General features: G+C 40.3%; 1 protein-coding gene across 11 annotated transcripts in view; it reads right to left on the reverse strand.

The window, feature by feature from the left end:
• Window positions 1-24,065, reverse strand: part of TENM2 (teneurin transmembrane protein 2) — a 2,339,501-nt gene that overhangs the window by 19,476 nt on the left and 2,295,960 nt on the right. For all 11 annotated transcript variants that reach the window (XM_075856427.1, XM_075856426.1, XM_075856423.1 and 8 more), the window contains 2 exons: window positions 15,149-15,324; window positions 4,074-4,309 (listed from right to left, as the gene is read on the reverse strand). In XM_075856427.1, the coding sequence (XP_075712542.1) occupies window positions 4,074-4,309; window positions 15,149-15,324 (412 nt within the window). The remainder of the gene's footprint in view (window positions 1-4,073; window positions 4,310-15,148; window positions 15,325-24,065) is intronic.

The following is a 24,065-nucleotide window of genomic DNA, read 5'->3' on the forward strand; positions in this document are numbered from 1 at the left end:
GAAAACCCCTTTAACACTATTATTTGATATAGGGTTAAAAAAATTAATCCTGGGTTAGTGGGAAGGGATTTATATTCGTATGGCCAAGGCAACACTATATTACAGACTATGACCACTTTTACATGGCAGTATTTTGTTAGTATTTTGCTTTAGTATTTGGAAGCTAAAACTAGGAGTGGAACATAAACAGAAAAAGTATAATGGAGAGATTTCTATTGGACTCTATATAGGACCCCTATTCTGGTCTGTTTTTGCGGATCAGACTCCCCTATTGAAGACTAAGGGGAGGGGAATTATGGACAGCACACGGATAATATCCGTGTACTCTCCGTTTTTCACGCATCAGTTGCTAAAGAAATGCAGAGAAAAAAATAAAAGTAAAACTAGGAAGGGCTTGCAGAGGAGAAACACGGATGAGAAAATAGGAAGACACGGAAACCACACTGACGCAACATGGACAGTCATATGCATAAAAACTGGCCTTTTTTTGTGGATGCAAATTGGACACGCTTGTGTGAATCAGGCCTCTGGGAGATAATTGCGTGACATAAGACAGACCCATTGAAAAACGCTTGATGTAATACTGATGCAATACAGATAAAATACGGATTAATTACTGATGCGTCCTTGTTTTAATCACTCTCTATAGAGTTCAAAGGGCAATTTTCATCCACAGAAAGTAGTGCATGCTGCATTTTTTTAAATACACACATATTTTATACGCCCATGTGAATAGACTCATAGATTAACATTAGCTCTATATTACAGACAGGAAAAAATAGAAGGTACACTGATGAAAAATTTGCTCGCAGCTTTAGGCCTCTTTCACATGGGCGTATTTTGGTCAGTATTTTGCATCAGCATCTGTAAGCCAAGACTAGGAGTGGCTCTAAAACATGGAAGACGTGCAAATCTTTCCATTATGCTTTTTCTGTGTAGGTTCCACTGCTAGATTTGGCTCACAAATACTGACCAAAATACTGCCTAAGTCCACACGAACGAGTGCAAACTCGGACATGAAAAATTGCAGTTTTTCACGTCCAATTTGCTGCGGTACAGGACCCGTTTTCACGCATCCCTCATAGACCTGAGTCTACTGCTCCATTTTTTAACGGACCCTTCACAGGGTCCAATAAAACAACGCTGTGTGAACGGCCCCATTGAAATACATGCATCCGTGTGACAGCCGTTGTTTTAACAGCCGTCACACGGATGTATACAACGTTCGTGTGAATAAGCCCTAAGAGGCCTAAGGCTGGATTCACACAAAGCTTTTAGGTCAGGTATTGCTGTTTTTTCGCTGGTAGTCAATAGGAGAATATGAAGTTTTCTACAAACAATAGCCCAAATTTATTAATGTATTTGCGTGTTTTTATTGCCGCATTTTACTCTAAACAGATGTCTTATCTGTTGTGGCATACTTATTAACCATTTGCGCTAGAATTTAGAAATATATACTCCATGCCCGTCAGTTTGTAAAAGTGGGAGTGGTTTACTTCATGGCCAGGCTTTAGACGCATTTATGAAATGTGACGCTTTAGAAAAGTCGCACATAATAAATAAAGTTGAAACTACTCCACACATAAAAAAAGTGCCGTTACTTTAGCCAGTGTGAAAGTTAATGGTATGTTGTCACAGATTTATCAAAGAAGTTGCATGCAGTTAAAAATGTGTCGCAACATAGGTCAATAAATTCAGCATTGCTTGAAAAAGACCCTCACTGGGGTCGAAACGTCGCTTTTTATGGTGAAATAAAGACACCTCTTTTTGATACCTGGATAACGTGTGTGCTGCGTTTTTTTCTACCTTCTTGTGTCTGCTTTGGAGTTGGAGAGGCTACAAGTTGACACTGCCTGCACCGATTGAGAATTTTTTTTTTCCTATTTAAATGCTCCCTGTGAATGTTCTCTGGGACTGTGATGTGCTGCTGATCTCTTTCTAATGGTTAAAATGACACCACTTGTGATAAATATGGCCCAGCGCATTTTAGGCCTTTTCCACTAGTAGAACTTAAGGCAGATCTATCATCAGACCATGGTGCCCTATATGAGCGCAACTTAGTATTGGGACAGGTCCGATCTCTTATTAGCCAAAACGACACAAAAGAAATAGTTATGAGTGTATTCATGAGGGGAGGCTGCACAACCAGTTGTCAATCACTGCTGAGAGAGGCAGGTAGAGGCATGACTCCCCCGGACAACGGTGTCTAACCCAAGAATGCAAAAAATATGACCCACTTTCCCCTATGTATGGAAACTTGTAAATTACCTTTTACATACGAAGTACGAAGGGCAACCGTGAATAATTTGAGTCCCCAGAGCTATGAAAGCTTATTATTAGAATGCTTCTACTTGTAGCAAAATATTTCAATGCTTCTTTTAACATTTAGCTTATAATAAGAGCATGAACTAATTATTATGTCCTTCGATAATATATATACATATTTTTTTTTTTATGTACATGAGCAGAATCACATTAAACCGCCAATAACAAAAACCCAAAAAAACGCAAATCAGCAGTTCGAACTTAGCAGCCGTGGATTATTTGTATCTTGCCAGGAGCAATAAAGGTGCTGAATATAATAAGGATAAAGATCCTTTTTATTGTACATTCATTCTCTGACAACAATAAATTGCATCTCCCCCTATTTATTAAACTGTTAATGCAAGAAAATATTTTTAAAAGGGCACATGCTAAATATTTTACAACATTAGTAGATTTTGATTACTTTTATAACAAGCTTTTATTTTCCTTCCTTACTTTTTCTCCTTCAAAGAGCTCTGCACAATGTGGAATAGGTACACTTTTTTCTTCATGCCACAGGCAGATAAATTGTATTACTTTTTTGGAAACTATAATGAATAATTTAAATTCAGATAAAAATGTGACCTCAACAGAAATACAGTACAGAATGGATTTTAACGTTTACTTGGGAACAACTTAAAATAGAAGTATTAGTAAATGTGTCTCTATAAAAACAGACCCAATTTCTCACCAGTTCACTCAATTCTATTGTTTTTTGTTTTTTTTTTAAATTAAAGTAAAATTGCTTTATTTTAGCATGGGACGGTAGAGTATGGCACTTCTGAAATTTTTCCAATGCAAAACATATTATACATTTCCAGATATAAAACAATAAACAGTGGGAATATAATTAAGTTGACAACTCCTTTTATATGGGAGCTGCAGCGTCCACTGTAGGGAAAAAGTAGTATTACATGGTGGCTTGTGTCTGCCTGGGCATGTGGGAACTCCCTCTAATACATCTATATAAGGGCATATGGATATGAGTTGTCTTTAGAAGGCACCGCTTTAATTGTTTTGCAAAGGCACTATACAATGATATTCTTGCTCGTTCTGTACATGAGGCAGTTGCCTGATTATATGTAATAAACTCCTGCACTGTAGATAAAAGACAATATAGATCCAGACTTGAGCAAAATATGTCAGAGAAGTTAGGAGCCACATTTCACTTTTTCCCGTGTAATGAGTCTGCTTTATTTGGGTCATGCATCTATAGGACTGTAGAACAAAAACATCAGAATTACAGAACATCAACAAATCATATTATATAGAGAATCGACCTGGAGGGCTAGTCTCCTATGCCGTAAAAGCTCTGGGATCTGACATTGACTAAATTGTCTAGTTCTACTGCTATGAATTACCTTTAATATGCTATGGGACCATAAAGCAGATCCTAAAATTCAATAACATAAAATGATTTGAAAGCTACAGTACATTCCATCCTACAAAGGTAGTACCGTGTGATCCTATATTAATATCCCCATGTCATTGTCATTTATATTGGTTTTCTCATTATTGGAATATATTGCGTCCCTGTCTTTCTGTATTTATTCAATTCATTTTTCTGATTTATGCTAAATGTAAAAATGAAATACTCCAGGCTCTGTGCACATAACTGAACATTTTTCAATTGTATCTGGTCAATAAGCATCTGTCATATATTTGTCCAAATTCTTTTAATATACAGAGCAATACACAATGTTCTTTAGGAGAGAAATAGAGTTTCTCCGTTAACTATACAGTGGTAAGATAACATAGATAACACTTACTCTGAGCTTCCTTCCAAATACAGTCACTTTGCCTTTCGTCTGTTCTTTCCGTAACCTCCATTCAATGGAGTTCAGTCCATTCTCCATGGGTAAAGAAATATTGCGCCTTCCAATTGTAGGTGTCACAGTGCCAGCAAGAATATGGGGTTCACTATGAAAACTGATGCCCATTCCATTAGCATACATCACTCTTAGTGTGCCATTACTACATAACTGGTAGCTGTTTCTTACTTGATCTGAGGGAAAAAAGAATGTCACAAATTAAAGGATTGAACAAATGGCTTACAGCCTCGTAGAATGTTAATAAACCAATAATAGACCAATGTCAATTGTATAACATGACCTGTCAAAAATTATGCAGACATTTCAGTTCTTAGTATGCATACTCATTTACTGTCTACATTCACATCTCTGCTGCTCTAGTTGGACTCAAAAATGTTCAGAATAAACATGGCTCATTCTTTCTCAGTGTCACTCAAAGTATAAATTATGGAGGTTGGGTGACCACCAATATGGCTACTATTAAAACTCCCACAGAGGTTGTCAAATCTTCCTAGTTATGCAGCAATATGTGAGTAGCAACCTTGGTAGGAGATCCAGTGGCAAGCCTCTTGGTTCTCATCCAGATATAACTATGATAGAACGTAATTTCATTTTGTACAATGTGACAGAAAAGGACAATTTGAGAATGTATGTTTGTAATTTTTTTCTCCTTTTCAACAGATAAATACTTTTTTTAAATATAAAGTTGGAGAAAAAAGTAGAGCTTCCCTTTAAATCATCATTGTAAGATGTAATTATATGCTAATTTCAGAAATAATTTTGCTACAAATTTAAATGTTTTTGTAAAGCAGACCATTACTTGGTGTGCTGCGCTTCCGAAAGCCACCATTTTCATGGTCTGGAATAAGCACAAGCTTTTTCTGCTGTATTCAGCAGAATGGTGATGGTATGGAAGGGGCACTGGGCAAATTACCACCTCTTCACAGTACTTAGTAAATGAAGACCACTGGATAGATCCAGAGATCACAACCTAAACTAGTAAAAGTTCTGCAGAATGGAAACGCAGAGAGCTTGTTCTGACACTGGAGCGTCAGTTTCTGGACACTTCCACAATGCAACAAGCAACTTTTTAAACTATAATACGCTGAAAAAAAATCTGTGTCTGCTATAAAAAAAAGTGGACAGAACCACCTAAAGGCTGGGTTCACATGACCTATTTTCAGACGTAAACGAGGCGTATTATGTCTCATTTTACGCCTGAAAATAGGGCTGCAATACGTCGGCAAACATCTGCCCATTCATTTGAATGGGTTTGCCGACGTACTGTACAGACAACCTGTCATTTACGCGTCGTCGTTTGACAGCTGTCAAACGACGACGCGTAAATGGACTGCCTCGGCAAAGAAGTGCAGGACACTTCTTTGCCACGTAATTTGAGCTGTTCTTCATTGAACTCAATGAAGCACAGCTCAAGATTTACGAGCGTCTCAGACAGCTCGCAAAATGCGAGGAGGAGCATTTACGTGTGAAACGAGGCAGCTGTTAACAGTCTGTCTTTTCACACGTAAATGCCTCTCATCGTGTGAACATACCCAAAGGGTAATAAATGTTTATTACAAATTATCATATGTTGACATTTCACAATGATACATGAAAAGTTTTGAAAAAGGTGAAATTTCACTTTAAATTTAAAAAACAGACATTTCCTTTCGCCTAAATGACATGCATAGAATGACTTTAGGGCACAGTAGGTCTAATCTTGCCTTTGTGAAGATAAAGTAGAGAAACACAGGTGTATACTTTGTGCTGGGCTTCCCCATTTACCAGTGTCGATTCTGCTGACACAATACACCTATATTCAGTGCATCTACTTTTTATAGATTTTCTCTCCACTTTCATTTCTAAATAGAATTAAATAAAAAGGAAGAAACCGCTTTTGCTCAAAGGGCTCTTTTCACAGAGCTGAGATCAGCAGAACAAAACAGATTAGTACAAGAAGATCAATTGCTTATGTTTCCTTTATTCTTAGACATTTAGATATGTGCCCTAGGGGATAGCATGTAGAAGCTAACATTTGAAGAGGGGATCTACTGTGCTATTGCTAAAGCTTACAGACAATACTATCTGATAATCACCCGTTTTCACGGCCCGATACATCAATATGAAGCGGTGGCTATCTTGTTGACTATCTCATTGTCTTTTGAAGTTTGTGGTCATCTGCTTGCGGTCATTGGATAAAACTGACATGCTCTTCCCGAGAATAATTTCTACACCACTGACATCAAGCAGGGTCAGTTAGAGACAATCTCAGTTTACAACATTGCTGTGGCTTCCGCCTCTTGTAAATCCCTGCACAGGCTATAATATTTAATTTAGCACAGTCTGTCTTCAACATGCAGTGTGGATCTGAGATACCAGATTTCCCACTACAAAATGCATTGTGCTACTGTCCATCACAGCTCGCAATGCAAAATGGAATGAAAGCCTGAGTCATATATATGGCACATAAAAAGAGTGAAATAAAAGATCGTATTGACCTAGCTTGGTATGTAAATGTGCTTAGTAGGACTGCACATTGCTTGGAACAGAATGAGATTTTGCAGCGATTGTGCTTGGCTTCAGCCTCGACAGGACTAAGGTTTTCAGAAGTCTGCTGTAACCACATGATACTATCAAAGTTAGCACCACACATAGGCTGCTTACATGTAGCGCTAGAGTTCCCATTAGTCTTCTCAAAGCACATAATATATGCGGGTAAATGTTTATATTTTTTTTTATCATATTGGTTCTTATGTGCTGTTTGCTACCAGGAATGTGTGGTAAAGGATGAAAAAGTGTTCCGAAAAAGTAACTACAATGTAAGAACTTGGTGGATAATATCACTTGGGACAGGGTTCGATGGTGTTTTTTACATGCTTCGATTATTGCACTTTGAAAACGTAATAGATTGTAGTGTGATCGAGCTAATATTCACCTATGGGGTCATATCACGTGTATATGATGCACTTACAATCAGTGTTATATGACAAAATATTCTCTTTTTAGGAGAATTGAATTAAATGAGGTCTCTTACTTTTTTAGTGGCTGTTGATGAGGCTTTCAGGACTTTTTACTTAGCAGCGTATGAGGTTTAGGGCCCATGCACATAGCCATGTTACATAGTTACTTGGGTTGAAAGAAGACACAGGTCCGTCAAGTTCCACCTAGAATGTTACAGATCTGTGTTGTATAGATATATAATACAGTGCCTGTAAACTGTCATGGGCGCATACTATACCTGGAATTTTATACGGAGACAGATGGAGGTGTTTTCTCGCAGATACATAAGAAATCCATGAGAAAACAAAAATTGTGGCATGCTTCAACACATGCCCTATTACAGAAGTTTTCTCGCTTACAAGCATTGCTACTAGAGGAACATTGATGCTTCATGAAAAAAACATATAGAGTGCCTACGGATCCAATAGTGCGAACAGTTATATAAACCCAGTGAAAAGATGAGCTGTCTAGTACATTTAAGCATTACTGTTATAGTGGAACTCAGCCTCTGAAGAGACAGGATTTCAGATTTCCATAGACAATGTAGCTGAGCTGCAGTCAGATCACTAAGCATTATCCAGAGTTCATCATAATAAATGATATCTAAGACTACAACTGCACTGCTGCTTTAACAATTTAATACATAAAATATCTGCGATGATGAAATTAATCCTGCTGGAAATAAAACCCGGAATATGAATGAGGCACGTACCCTTGGGCAAAATCATTATTACATACTGCATATAAGAACTGCCGACGGATGGCCTCTTCCAGTGCTATTAAATAAAGAGGCCATTTCTATCCTGCAGAAATCTACACTTGATTTTACATTCCTATAATTAACAGTATAGTATTGTACGGACTACAGGCCGATATGTTTGTGCCCCCCCAAGCCAATAAGCCCACCCCTGAATAAACAAGACCATTGTTTTACAGAAATAGTCATTCCTTCTAAACCTTAGGTTAAAATCAAGACGTGAGATTGTGTATTTTTTTTAGTGTTGGCTGTAAAACCCACTGAAGATTAAGCAGTTGTGTAATATGCAGAAGATAAGCAGAAGAATGTGTCACTTACACTTAGGAATTCTTCTCCATTAAGTACATTAGAATGTTAATTATAGTTAGATCTGATAAAGAGCCACAATCGGTCATTAAAGCTTGTCCAAGATAATGTTGATCTAACTATATAGGACCTACAGCTGTGTTCATGGCCATCAACACTTGTATAATATAACAGTGGGGAGGACCCCTATTGCTTTAATTATTAGCTGGTGCTATAGTATACGGGTACAGTGACCTTAAAATAACAGACTATGTTATTGACTATCTCAAAAAAAGACAATATATGTACAAGTGGCAAAACAAAACAACCTTATCAAACCATTACATTGATGCAATAAGAATATTTACACCTTAACAACAAGTGACAGATAAACCTGTCATGAGCGGGTTCTAGTTCCCACATTGTGAAGTATATACAGTGAAGGAAATAAGTATTTGATCCCTTGCTGATTTTCTAAGTTTGCCCACTGTCAAAGACATGAACAGTCTAGAATTTTTAGGCTAGGTTAATTTTACCAGTGAGAGATAGATTATATTTAAAAAAAAAAAAAACAGAAAATCACATTGTCAAAATTATATATATTTATTTGCATTGTGCACAGAGAAATAAGTATTTGATCCCTTTGGCAAACAAGACTTAATACTTGGTGGCAAAACCCTTGTTGGCAAGCACAGCAGTCAGACGTTTTTTGTAGTTGATGATGAGGTTTGCACACATGTTAGATGGAATTTTGGCCCACTCCTCTTTGCAGATCATCTGTAAATCATTAAAATTTCGAGGCTGTTGCTTGGCAACTCGGATCTTCAGCTCCCTCCATAAGTTTTCAATGGGATTAAGGTCTGGAGACTGGCTAGGCCACTCCATGACCTTAATGTGCTTCTTTTTGAGCCACTCCTTTGTTGCCTTGGCTGTATGTTTTGGGTCATTGTCGTGCTGGAAGACCCAGCCACGAGCCATTTTTAATGTCCTGGTGGAGGGAAGGAAGTTGTCACTCAGGATTTGACGGTACATGGCTCCATCCATTCTCCCATTGATGCGGTGAAGTAGTCCTGTGCCCTTAGCAGAGAAACACCCCCAAAACATAATGTTTCCACCTCCATGCTTGACAGTGGGGACGGTGTTCTTTGGGTCATAGGCAGCATTTCTCTTCCTCCAAACACGGCGAATTGAGTTAATGCCAAAGAGCTCAATTTTAGTCTCATCTGACCACAGCACCTTCTCCAAATCACTCTCAGAATCATCCAGATGTTCATTTGTAAACTTCAGACGGGCCTGTACATGTGCCTTCTTGAGCAGGGGAACCTTGCGGGCACTGCAGGATTTGAATCCATTACGGCATAATGTGTTACCAATGGTTTTCTTGGTGACTGTGGTCCCAGCTGCCTTGAGATCATTATCAAGTTTCCCCCGTGTAGTTTTCGGCTGAGCTCTCACCTTCCTCAGGATCAAGGATACCCCACGAGGTGAGATTTTGCATGGAGCCCCAGATCGATGTCGATTGACAGTCATTTTGTATGTCTTCCATTTTCTTACTATTGCACCAACAGTTGTTTCCTTCTCACCCAGCATCTTACTTATGGTTTTGTAGCCCATTCCAGCCTTGTGCAGGTCTATGATCTTGTCCCTGACATCCTTAGAAAGCTCTTTGGTCTTGCCCATGTTGTAGAGGTTAGAGTCAGACTGATTAATTGAGTCTGTGGACAGGAGTCTTTTATACAGGTGACCATTTAAGACAGCTGTCTTTAATGCAGGCACCAAATTGATTTGGAGCGTGTAACTGGTCTGGAGGAGGCTGAACTCTTAATGGTTGGTAGTGGATCAAATACTTATTTCTCTGTGCACAATGTAAATAAATATATATAATTTTGACTATGTGATTTTCTTCTTTTTTTTAAATATAATCTATCTCTCACTTGTAAAATTAACCTAGCCTAAAAATTCTAGACTGTTCATGTCTTTGACAGTGGGCAAACTTACAAAATCAGCAAGGGATCAAATACTTATTTCCTTTACTGTATCTGTCACTGGGCTTTTGTGGGTACTGCCAATGTACCCAAGAGATCAGCACCAGGAGAACGCCTGTTATACACAGCTGGGCTCCTGCCCCAACGCCAGGCTCTGAGATAACTCCTATCCTGGCAGTCTGACCCCTTTGATGCTGCGGTCAATAACAACTGCAACATCAAAGGTGTTTGACGGAGGAAGGGGACTCCCTCTGTCAGCCCAACAGCGCCCTGTGACTCAACCGCAGGGTGCCTATGGGTTATCTGTATATTCCAAAGCGTTATACAAGTGATCATAGGATCGCTGCTTCAAGTCTCCTTGTGGGACAACAAAATAATTTAAAATTACATTTAATAAACGTTTAATATAAATTAAAACGCCTCCACCAACAAAACAAAAGATGATTTCATTGTTTTTTACAAGAACACCTAACAAAAAAATACACATTAGGTCCCGCCGCAATGGTAATGACCCAAAGAATAAAGATAACGATGGCGGATTTGCAGGGTTTTTTTTCCACCCCCCTCCAAAAAAATTGTATAAAAGTTAGACAATAAATTATTTGTTCCCCAAAATAGTACCCATAAAAACTCCAACTCATTTGTAAAATAAACCAAGCAGTCATATGGCTACACCAACAGAAAAATAAGAAAGTTATGGCTCTCGGAATGCAGCAACACAAAAATTATTATTTTTTTCCATAAAACTTGTTTTTATTGTGCAAATTCCACTAAAAAAAAATTATAAACACTTATCGATAAATTATATGTACCCAAAATGGTGCCTTTAAAAAATACAACTTGTCCACCTAAAAAAAAACCTCAAAACTTCATTAACAAAAAAATTGAGACGTTTTAGATCTTGAAATGCAAGGATGAAAAAACAAAAACAGGCCTGGTCATTAAGGGGTAAAAAAATTTAAATGTCATATTATACTGTGTTTATGAGGTTTGTCATATTTGAATATGTCATATGTAAACTAAATAATAGATGTCTTTTTTTCATGCCTGAATGATGCAATGGGAGCACATCTAACAAGCTGGCTTGAGAATCTGGGAGTCAGATTGATAGCCATCAGCAACGCCACCTTTTCCCTTTTGCAAGTAAAGGGAATATTTATATAAACAGGTGGATAGTGAATTTTTCAGACAATATACATAGTGGGAAATTTAACAACTTTTCTTCGCCAGTATTCTGGCTGGCGTGGATCGCACGGACAGCTGAAGATGCGACAAATTTATCAAGAGGCGTGCGTCACATTTTACTCCAGCTTGTTTCCTATTAAAACTGGATTAAGAAAACATACAAGATCAAATTTATTTTCTCTGAATAGTGACAACAAAAGACTCCCAGTAAAAGATAACTGTTATTTAGAAAACGTAGTTTACTGGTGCGTGTTCATGTGAGCCAGCCATGGTGCATGTACGTTTGTACTCGAGCTTCTCCCTAGTCTGTTCTCCCTTAACAATCTTCAGACTCTGTACTGTATAAAGCCAGAAAGTCCACATTAAAGAAGAATTTTTCAGCCTTGGAGAAAAAAGCAATCTTGAAATACTGCATAGCCAGTGACCTCTACAGATAAAAGATGTTCTTCTCCTACTATATATTAGAAACAGTATTGTGCATCAGAACAAATGCTATTTTTGTGTGCATTTTATACTGTTATTGGGTATGATGCTTTTATGTGTTTAAGTACAATACCTCATTACAGTCCAGACCATGAGACAGGACTTTAGGACAAAGTGAACCTAACACAATAAAAGGCTCTGTTCATAAAACGATTAGCCCATACAGTTCAGCAATAAGGTATATTGAGTCCACTGGTGGAGCAGGGAGCTGTCACTCACAGCACAGACCGGAGGAGATCTGCTGCAGAAGCTCCTCCACTCATCATTGGAAGGGGGTTAGGGGAGTATTTATTTTTCTATTAGGCACTATGAGGGCATAGTTTTTTGCACGTTTTCTGTTTAGTGTTACTTTTTCATTTTTACTATTTCTCCCTTCACTTTTTTATTCACATCATTACTTAGCACTATTTATGCATCAATATAGTCTCTATTTATATTTGTCCCTTCATTGTAGTATCGTCCGTGCTGTATATAATAAGTGTATGTAATAAGTTAATATTTCTTTATTTATATCTACCCCCCTAGGTCATTCTTTCCAGTAGTCCAATTTTTGTAATCTTTATACTTACATCGTCTCTGTCATTCTGGTTTCCTTTACTGCGGTGTGTGCACAGACGCTGGCTTGCGCATGCGCTGTGGGACCCACATCCGGGAGTGCCGCTTAGCGTCTGGCGTTGTCATGGTGACTCTCGGCTGAGGTCATCATGCGGCGCCTATACATCTGACGTTCGGCGCGTCCCGTGATGTATGCATCACTCGGTGGGCGTGTCTAGCGCCGATTTGCCCCCGCCACAGGTGAGTTTAACCATAGCCTATTCTCATATAAACCTCCCTAGTTTTATGCAATCTAGCCTCCTGACGAAGCCGGTCTGTAGGGCGAAATGCGCGTCGAGGCGTTCATTCATCCGTCCGTTCTGGGTTGCCGGTTCCGCTCTCCATTATGTCTCAGGGTACGTGCTGGCATTGTTTCTCTGCATGATTTATTTTTTCTTGATCCACTATTGCAGTCCTACCTTGCCTATGTGCTCTGTTAAGATTGTCTTAGCTTATTCCTATATATTATATATGCAGACAGGCAGCACTTCTTTATATATTTGGGCATGGTTATTTTATATGCACGTTCCATTCTTTCTTTCCCTGTGGGTTACATGAGTGTTTCCTGGTTACCCTTGGTTGGCTGACTCTGTATGTTTATGGTCTTTAACATCTGACCGTACTGTCTTTATCCCCATATATGGTTCATTCGTTTTTATATTCCGTGTTATGTCATCTGTTGTATCATATCTAATAAAGATTTTGTATTTTTGTATATTATATAGTACATTATTTCTTAAAGGGTCATGTCCCTTTTTGGTTCGCTTTAGGTTGTCTACTATGAGGGCATTATACTGGATATATGGGCCTACTAAGGGGGCATTATTCTGCGTGAAGACCACTATGGGGGCATTATACTGTATAGGGGCAGCTATGGGGCATTATACTGCATTGGGGCAGCTATGGGAAATTATAGTGTATGAGGGTAGCTTTGGGGGCATTATACTGTATGTGGGCAGCTATGGGGCATTATATTATATGGGGCAGCTATGGGGCATTATACTGTGTGTAGGAAAGCAATGGGGGCATTATACTGTGTGAGAGGCACTATGGGGCATTATACTGTGTGTGGGGCACAATGGGGCATTATACAGTGTGGGGGCACTATGGGGTATTATACTGTGTGGGGGCAGCTATGGGGGCATATACTGTGTGGGGGCAGCTATTGGGGCATTATACTGTGTGTGGGGCAGCTATGTGGGCATTATACTGTATGTGGGAGGCACTATGGGGCATTATACTGTATGGGGGCAGCTTTGGGGGCATTATACTGTGTGGGAGGCACTATAGGGTATTATACCATTTGGTGGCAGTTATTCGGGCATTCTACTGTGTGGGTGGCATCTATGGGGGCATTATACTGTGTGTGAGGCAGCTATGGGAGCATTATACTGTGTGTGTAAGGTGCTATGGGAGGATTATACTGTGTGGGGGCAGCTATGGGGGCATTATACTGTGTGAAGACCACTATAGGGGCATTATACTGTATAGGGGCAGCTATGGGGCATTATACTGTATTGGGGAAGCTATGGGAAATTATAGTGTATGGGGCGGCTTTGGGGCCTTAAGTGTATGGGGAAGCTTTGGGGGCCTTATACTGTATGTGGGCAGCTATAGGGCATTATACTGTGTGTAGGGCAGCTATGGGGGCATTATACTGTGTGGGATGCACTATGGGGCATTATACTGTGTGTGGGGCTCTATGGGGGTATTATACTGCGTGGAGGCACTATGGGGTATTATACTGTGTGGGTGGCAGCTATGGGGCTTTATACTGTGTGTGAGGCAGCTATGGGAGCATTATACTGTGTGTGTAAGGTGCTATGGGAGGATTATACTGTGTGTGGGCAGCTATGGGAGCATTATACAGTGTGTGTAAGGTGTAATAGGATGATTATACTGTGTGGGGGCAGCTATGAGGGCATTATACTGTATGGGAGGCACTATGGGGTATTAAGCTGTGTGGGGGCAGCTATGGGGAATTATACTGTGTGTGGGAGGCACTATTGGGGCATTATACTGTGTGGGGGTCAGCTATGGGGCATTATGCTGTGTGAAGGCCACTATGGGGATGTTATACTGGGAAGTGGCGCTCTAAGGGGGCAATATTCTGTGGGGAAAATAATACTGTGTTGACTGAACTGGGTGTGTATGGACGGGGATTTGGCGGGGTTAGGGGCGTGGCTTATCAGGGAAAAAAATCTGCTGTACTTGAAAGTTGGGAGGTATGGGTTATGTCAATCATTAAGTAAAAAGGCTATACTTTTCCAAGCAAAGGTTTTGTATTGCTCTAATGCATCTGAAATGACAAATTAGGCAACTTTGCAAATAGTCATATACATTTTTTTACCATTTTTTGTGAATGCAGATCGATGCGTCTCCATTTTAGGAAAAAGTAGATGCAAATGGAACAAAGTGTAACTGCAGGATCAGACTACATGGGCGTTAGTTGTAAATGTGTATTGTACTATAGCGTTCAAAGTTTTTTTGTTTTTGTTTTCAGAAAAATACCATTCATTTGGAACATTCTGCCCATTGACTTATATACTTGCATATACTTTTCAGACATTTTCCAAAAAGTTAACCTGACTAAAACCTGTCAAACCTATCTTATAAAGACAAAAACAGACAGAAAACGATAGAAATGTTACAGTGTACGTAGGTACATATTTAACTTATTGAAGATGATCCAATATTGTATCCTCAGGCTGTAAGTAAAATAACGACTATTTCTGGTACGTTACCTTGAACAACTGTATATGATGCCTCCACTGAGGATAGATTTGTTATAACAGTGACATCATCATCCCGGTTGGAGTTTTCAATATCAATTGTAATCGATTTTTCCATTTCTCGATGGAGGCTGGTGACAACTCCAGTTGGTCGGGTGACATTCGTCAAGCGCCCCTCGTTGTCATAACTAAAATAAATAAATTAAACAATATTATCTGAAAGAACAGCAATAAAAACACTAAGTACAGTATAGCTTTGCATAATGCAGAGGTGCACAACCTTTTCTGGTTCTAGGGTCACATTGTCCGATTGTGCCACTCCTAAGGGCCACAATAAAACTTAGAGGTATCACCACCTGGGACATTTATGGCATATCGACTTCATATACCATAAATGTCTTGAAAAGTTGAAGGTGGGGGGGGGGGTCGCAATTTTGAGGGAGTTTTACAACTCACATAAACTATAGAGGAAAGAACAGCGTGCATGTGTGGCCACGTCTCCACCCCTTTTAGGATCACACTGTTTAAAACTGACACACTACAATAGCCTAGTGCAAAGCCGGAGGGGACAGTGACTGATGGACTCAAAGGGCAGCACCCCTCAGGCCTGTGCTAGGCATAACACAGTAACAGTGTATTCCCCCATAACAGTGCCAGCCACACCATGCCCCCCTAGTGTCAGTAACATGATGCCCCCTATAACATTGGCAGCCACACCAAGATGCTTTGGGTCGAACAGAAGTGCTTTGCAGTTTGTACACATCTGGTCTAAAGGATGCAGATTTTTTTTAAATGGTTAGTATGATATTGTCGCTTTGAGTGGAATCTTTATATTGCATTATACCAGGCTCTCAATGCAGAATGCAGCACCTAAGGGTATAGAAATCGGTTACTATTTATTGAATGGCACACCGTAGTTTACATCTCATTACATAGAATCCCCTGAGGGTTTTCGGGTATAAATGTAAATCCATTGTGCTCTATCAATGAAGAAGATCATTAGAAAGGAAGAAGGAATTGTGTCATTGATAATCTTTAATGTGCAAAGTATCGCTTTTTGTATCCACCGCCCTATTAGGGTATATGAAAGTCATATGGGGCGGCTGCAATCTGAAAGGGTTTGACTCTAAGATGCCTTTATTTACGTCAGTTCAATGTGCCACCACTACTGAGAAATGTGCCTGTATAAGAATAATGGATGTGATATCATAGGTGTAGATACCATAGAGGCTGCCCATGCAGCTACTATGGAGAGCCCAAAAGGAGGGGCCTAAACCAGGCTAGACTATTCCCCTTTCCCCTTCAACAAACTGACCTGGGATATTGAAATGTGACAGAATGAGCTGGCAATAGCCAGAGCACCATTTAGATTTTTAGGGACCCCCTTAGGGCTGCACCAGGTTGTTAAACCACTGGCCCAGCTGGTATTTACACTGGGAGGCTGGTAAAAGTAAAATAGCTGACGAATCAGCATCATCCACTTCTCTTCGTTAACACCCAGCTTCTGGCAGTGCACAGACACAGCGCGTTCTCGAGAGATCACGCTGTGACGTCACTCACTTCCTGACCCAGGTCCTGCATCGTGTAGGACGAGCGAGGACACATCGGCATCAGAGACTACAGTTGATTCTGCAGCAGCATCAGCGTTTGCAGGTAAGTAGCTACATCGACTTACCTGCAAACGCCGATGCTGCTGCAGAATCAAATGTAGCCTCTGGTGCCGATGTGTCCTCGCTCGTCCGACACGATGCAGGACCTGGGGCATGAAGTGACGTCACAGCGTGATCTCTCGAGAACACGCTGTGTCTGTGCACTGCCAGAAGCTGGGTGTTAACGAAGAGAAGTGGATGATGCTGATTCGTCAGCATCATACACTCCAATTCACAACGCCCAGCTAGTAAAAGAAGTAAAAACGCCCAGATGTACACACACAATACACGCCCAGTTGTACTTTAACGTTAAACACGCCCAGTTGTACTTTAGAAAGCCTCATTTGCATAAATATCAAAATGGTCATAACTTGGCCAAAAATGTTCGTTTAAAAAAAAACAAAAAACGTTACTGTAATCTACATTGCAGCGCCTATCTGCTGCAATAGGAGATAGGGGTTGCAAAATCTGGTGACAGAGCCTCTTTAAGCTTTGCCCTTATACACAGGTCCCCTAAATCGTATACAATATTCCAACCCCAAGCAACCCTTGTCCCTCTATGGCTATGTACACCCGTGTTTGAGATATATTTACTGTACATATATATATAGTTTCTTATGTTAAAGAAAAAGGCTGAGTACATATAATAATACGTTAGAGTACCCCTCAGGATACAATTAGTAAAGATAATCAAATATTTATTCACTATTTATTCCACTTGAAAATGGGGGGGGGGGGGGCATTATACAGTCAGTCCTATTTTCCCTCTAAATGTTCTCATTACGCATATGGTAGAGTGCGGTACGCTTCGCTGTGTGTCATTATGTTGCCTGCTCTGACATTAAGTTCTGAACGCAATGTTACAGTTGTGAACGGTATGATTTGCTAATTAATACACTGCCTTACCAGACATTAAAGCTAATTATTCTCATCACAGAGCCAGCAAATTACCCATTATAGCCTAGCACTTTACATGATGTTTTAAAGAAACTTTCTATCACAGTTAACTTTCACATATCTAATTTGAGAGTGATATTTAAAATGGAGTGGTATCGATCTTTATTTCTATTGCCACCGAGGATTTGTCTTCACAGTGCATAGAAACGCAATATCTCTGCAAGAAGGCACAATGCAGCATCAAGCTTCACCACTAGATGTCCCTCTAAGCAATGAAACCTGCAAGTGCAATGGCAACATATAGCATACACTTAAAAGTCCTATTTTCTTTAACTTATTATAATGTGTGTACCATTACGCACGGCATTGAAGACTAGGGCGAATGAATAGGAAAGAACAAATATACTTGTAAATATAACATACTATAAGGCTATGTTTACATCTACGTTATGCAGTTCCGTTGTTCTGCTTCGTCAGAAGAGAAGAACAAGGGTACAAAGGACACCGCCGGAACCCATTGACCTTAATGTGTTACGTCGGCTTTCCTTCGGGGTGTCCGTGATTTTACCTGAAACAATAATGCAGCATGCTGCATTATTGTCTCCGGTAAACCCAGGCGGTAAACCTTGCCCTAACGGAGCCTTCGACGCAGATGTGAACAGAGCCTAAGAATGAGATAAAATGTATCATACTATGACAATTTGTTGGCATCTAAATATGTCTTATGTAAAAAAAAAGGCTGTTTTTTTTTGTAACAGAACCAGGATTTTTATAATTTTCCATTTGTGTTATTGCACAGATGGTACCAATGTGGGTAACGTCTGAGATGAGAACAACCAGAACACAAAGGACTAGAATGTTGGACCCCATGTGAAGATGATGTTCAGCTGGTCCGATAACATGAGCGATAAAGGAGCATAAACCACAGAACCACCAGTAATGATGAGTAGGTCTGTAGGCCCAACATCACTGTTAGAATTGCCCTTTATAGTTCTAGTTATAATAGCAACACAGGAAGTTTACTGATAAAGTCAAGTAGTTCTCAGCGGCAGATTCCCTTATAGTGCCCTGGTTTCCTGCGTATTTAAGACCCATATCTGATACTTGTTCCTCACATTATCAGACTAAGGCCTCATGCACACGAAAGTATTTTTGTCCTCCCGTAAATATTGGCGTAAATACGGGTCCTTAGTCACAGGTATTCGACCCGTAATCCACCGGTATTTACGGACCCGTGCCCGTAAATACGGGTCCGGTGTCACCCGAATTCCACCAGTATTTACGGGCACGTTTTCGCTGCAAAATTACACTGCAGCAATCGGCAGCCCTTCTCTCTATCAGTGCACGATAGAGAGAAGGGACAGCCCTTTCCGAGGTAAAAGTAAAAGAAATTCATACTTACACGGCCGTTGTCTTGGTGACGCGTCCCTCTCTTGACATCCAGTCCGACCTCCCTGGATGACTCGGCAGTCCATGCGACCACTGCAGTCTGTCATTGGCCTGTGATTGGCTGCAGCGGTCACATGGGCTGAAACGTCATCCCAGGAGGCCGGACTGGAGGAAGAAGTAGGGAGTTCTGGGTAAGTATGAACGTCTTTTTTTTTTTACAGGTTGATGTATATTGTGATCGGAAGTCACTGTCCAGGGTGCTGAAAGAGTTACTGCCGATTGTTTAACTCTTTCAGCACCCTTGACAGTGACTATTTACGGACGTCGCCTAGCAATGCTCCCGTAATTACAGGTGCACACACGTAGTCACCCGTAATTACGGGAGCCCCATAGACTTCTATGGGCCTGCCCGTGCCGTAATTACGGCCTGAAATACGACATGTTCTATATTTTTCAACGGCACGGGCACCTTCCCGTAAGCATACGGGGAGGTACCCGTGGCCAATAGAAGTCCATGGGCCCGTAAAAATGTGTCGTAATTACGGCCCGTAATTATGGGCGTTTTTACGTTCGTGTGCATGGGGCCTAAGGCCTAACCCAAATTTTTATATCAGAAGCTATATTTTGAGCTGCCTATTTTTTTTGTTTATGTTTTTTTAAAAAGGTTCTGATTATTTTTAGAATTGTTTCCTTCAACAGTCATATACAATTTTTGCTGCCTGCATCCTCCACTTGGAGGAGTTTGCTAAAGATGGATTTACTTTTAAATCGGAGCTTGAGGCCTTATTCACACGTACATGTTATACGTCCGTGGGACAACAGCTGGCACACGGACCTCACACAGCGAATGGTCCGTGAGAAAATAGGACATGTCCTATGTTTTCACGCTTCACGCATCCCTCCATAAACTCTAGTCTATGGGGGATGCGTGATATCGTATCCCGCAGTGCAGAGCACGGATGCACCTCGGACGTGAAAAACTGCAGTTTTTCACGCCCGAGATGCGCAACGCCTGTGTGAATAAGGCCTTAATGGGATAAGAAGGCTGCAATACCTGTGAATCGCCGCTGTGTGCCAGCGATTCACAGTGAGCAAGTAGAAATGAGGGGGAAGCAGCACTCGTACGAGCGATGCACCCTCTTCAAAACAACCGATCGCTAGGGTCCCGGGAGTCAGACTCCAACCCATCAGCTACTGAGGATAGGCCATTAACTTTTATGGACTGGACAACACCTTTAATAAAGGATATTGTCATCATCAATATTTCAGTAATAGAATTAATTTAGGCACTTGTTGTTAGTAGAGTGGGAAATAGGGTTAGCTGCCAAGTGGCAATCTGTATTCTTCTATGCCAAAAGCCGGGTTCACTGTCGGCTCTCAGTGGGCCTGTCTGAAATATGATACAAATTGGGCGTAACTTCACATTCAGTGGAAGACAGCAGGGGTTGGTGAGAAAGCCGACAGGGAGCCGTTTGTTGGGATAGACAGTGAATGGCATCGAGCAGCTTGAAATGTATTGTAATACATGCAACCTGCAGATGCAAAACACATTTTTTTAAATAGTTTATTTTGTAATGCAATAATAATTAAAAAAATGCTGCAAAGGAGTCTATAGCCTTTAATCCAAAACTGCTGAAAGCTAAATTCATATTCTGTGGCTAAATCCCTATTTGTTACATTGCATTGCAAAGGGTGAAATCCACTATAAAAATGTGGAACGAATCAAGCAACATATAGTACAGCATGGATTATTTTATTTCTGCCGCTTATAAATAGGGTTGTCTACTGTACTTGGATTTGGCCTAATAGTTTCAATTCCATTTATCATCCCTTTAGGACTCGCTTCCATCTAAAACAAATTTGTGAAAAAAACTGTGTTAACTTGGCCTCATAAATATTTCTATTTGTAGAAATAAGTAAAGTTTCCTTTTAAGCCCTGTCAGTTGTTTTTAATGAATATATGTACATAACATTTGGAGAGTGGGAGCGTTCCACCACATATATTTCCAACTCTAAAAAAAAGCTAAGTATCACAGTTTAGAAATTCCCATAAATATAACACCTGTTTTTACTGACAAATTATGACAATTATAAGTGAGTTATTACGGTAAATTAGAACTAATGTTAAGGGAAATTAAATACTTGCCATTTTAAAGGCGGGTTTTTTTTTTTTACTAAACTGAAAAACTTTCAGATTAGAATGTAAAACGCGTAAACAAGCAATTTGTAAAGTTGGTAAAGTATCTTTAGAGAGAATGTGACAGTGATCACACTTTTTCTATTAAAGTGGTGAATATAAAACAATCAACAAGCAGCAAAACATTTAATTAACATGTTAATGAAGTACAGTCAGGGCCCACATTATGTCCTCACGTATGCTATCTGCTGATAACGCTCATGGGAATCCGACTGACAGCAATGAAGATATTCCAGCATACATTGCTGAGAGAAGGCTGTGCACATTACTAAGTCACCGTGCTGCTTTGCATCTTACACCATTGCTAGGAATGTCTACAAACAATTTGTGAAAATCTCATGAAAACACATATGCTTCCTTTACAGTTTCTATTGAATTGTGAATTACATGATTAAAAATGCAAGATCATAAAACATCATTAACTAGCCGCATGCAATGAGCGTTCAGTAGCATTGCTGCTGTCTAAACACATTTTTAAATTGCCCCCCAAATTTTTTTTTTAATTCTTCCTGTAGAATAATATATAAGCATTGCTCGCCTTTTTTTGATATTCCCCTTTAGTTGTATGCTTGCATTTTCAGCTAGAATAAATCTTCTTGGGATATTTAAATGACAGCCGAAATTCGAACACAGTCGCTCCACAAATGTTGTCATAGTAACCCCAGTGCTATGAGAGGTGAGAAACTGGCTAAAATAATTCTTAGAATGTACGAAAAGGGAGCAGCAAAGTAGAATGTACCTTGATGGCAGAGCACCGGATTTTCTGCACATTACTGGTGTACGGTGCATTTTTATGAACAGAACATCTACATGATACTGAATATTTGCTGGAATATTTTAATTGATTTTTGGTCCAAATGATTGTCTTCAAACACAAACAAGCAGAGACTTTTACCCCAGGATGATTTTGCCCACTCCTAGATCACTTCCATAGGGACAATTCAGCATAAAACACTGTCAGGAGATTATCATTAACAATATATAGGGCAGAAGCGATTTTCAGCACGTGTTTCACCAAGGAAACAAATTCCGATAACTTAGAATATGATCCAGAATGGTTGTAATGGCCATATTCATCTATGTGTATATAGCCAGTGTGCCAGGTTTTAGTCAGAATAGCAGACACTACAAATTCTGAGTGCTTTATTCACCTTAAAGAGGATCGGTCAGCTCTCTTGACATGTCTATTTTAGTAAATACTTGAATTCTGAATGAAATGAAAATGCTGGAGCATTTTTTCTTAGAGCTCTATGTTGTGTCGTTCCTTTTATTTGTCTTGAAAATGTATAAATAAAATGGCAACTGGGTGTTAACATTCCCCTTGTTGATTAGCTGTGTCCCTGCACATACTGACACTGTCAGCACTGATTTAATGACAGCCAGACTTTGTAAGGACACACTATTGACAAGTGGAATAGTAACACAGAGTTAGGCCTCATGCACACGAACGTAAAAACGCCCGTAATTATGAGCCGTAATTACGGGCCCATAGACTTCTATTGGCCACGGGTACCTTCCCGTATGCTTACGGGAAGGTGTCCGTGCCGTTGAAAAATATAGAACATGTCCTATTTCAGGCCGTAATAACGGCACGGGCAGGCCCATAGAAGTCTATGGAGCTCCCGTAATTACGGGTGACTACGTGTGTGCACCCGTAATTACGGGAGCGTTGCTAGGCGACGTCAAGGGATAGTCACTGTCCAGGGTGCTGAAAGAGTTAACTGATCGGCAGTAACTCTCAGCACGCAGGACAGTGACTACCGCTGGAGTTAATAGATAGTATTAAAAGTTAACTTACCCAGAACTCTTCTTCTTCTTCCTCCAGTCCGGCCTCCCGGGATGACGTTTCATCCCATATGACCGCTGCAGCCAATCACAGGCCAATCACTGGCTGCAGCGGTCACATGGACTGCCGCGTCATCCAGAGAGGTCGGCCTGGATGTCAAGAGAGGGACGCGTCACCAAGACAACGGCTGGGTAAGTATGAATTTCTTTTACTTTTACTGCGGAAAGGGCTGTCACTTCTCTCTATCCTGCACTGATAGAGAGAAGGGCTGCCGATTAGTGCTATGCAATTTTGCAGCGAAAACGTGCCCGTAAATATGGGTGGAATACTGGTGACACCGGACCCGTATTTATGGGCCCGTAAATACTGGTGCAATACGGGTCGAATATTTGTGACCAAGGACCCGTATCTACGCCAGTATTTACGGGAGGACAAAAATACGTTCGTGTTCATGAGTCCTTATCAATTTATTTATACATTTCAATGTGGAATAACAAAGGGACAACACAACGCAGAGTTCTAAGAAGAGAGGCTACAGTATGGTATTCCCCATTTTATTGGGGAATACCAGTATTTACCTCAGCCTAAGAACTACAATAAAAATATAGAATAAAAAGGAGGGATTTATGGTGTTCTGCCCCTATTGGGCAGTTAAACAAATTTTATAGTATTGTAACATGAACATTTTTGGATTTATGTTCATCTTCTGAACATGTAGTCAGGGTTGGACTGCCTGGGTGCTCTGTGAGGAAAAATGTGAGTTTGCTCTGTGAGGAAAAATATGCCTGGGTGTAGCTATGTACCCTATATGCCAGTGGTTTGAGGGGCATGGTGGATTGCCTTCAGTCGTCTGAGGTGGGGTGTCAAAGGAGAATATGTCCCCTGTATTTAGAAAAGCTTCTTCAATTTTTTGGCACGAGCCCCTGGCAGAACTACCACTATAGCAGCCATAGCGGCTGCTACAGGGCCCGCAGTATGAGGGGGCACGTGCCGCCCGGTCCAGCACATAAA

This window comes from Rhinoderma darwinii, chromosome 3, assembly GCF_050947455.1.
Source record: "Rhinoderma darwinii isolate aRhiDar2 chromosome 3, aRhiDar2.hap1, whole genome shotgun sequence".
NCBI classification, from domain to species: domain Eukaryota; kingdom Metazoa; phylum Chordata; class Amphibia; order Anura; family Rhinodermatidae; genus Rhinoderma; species Rhinoderma darwinii.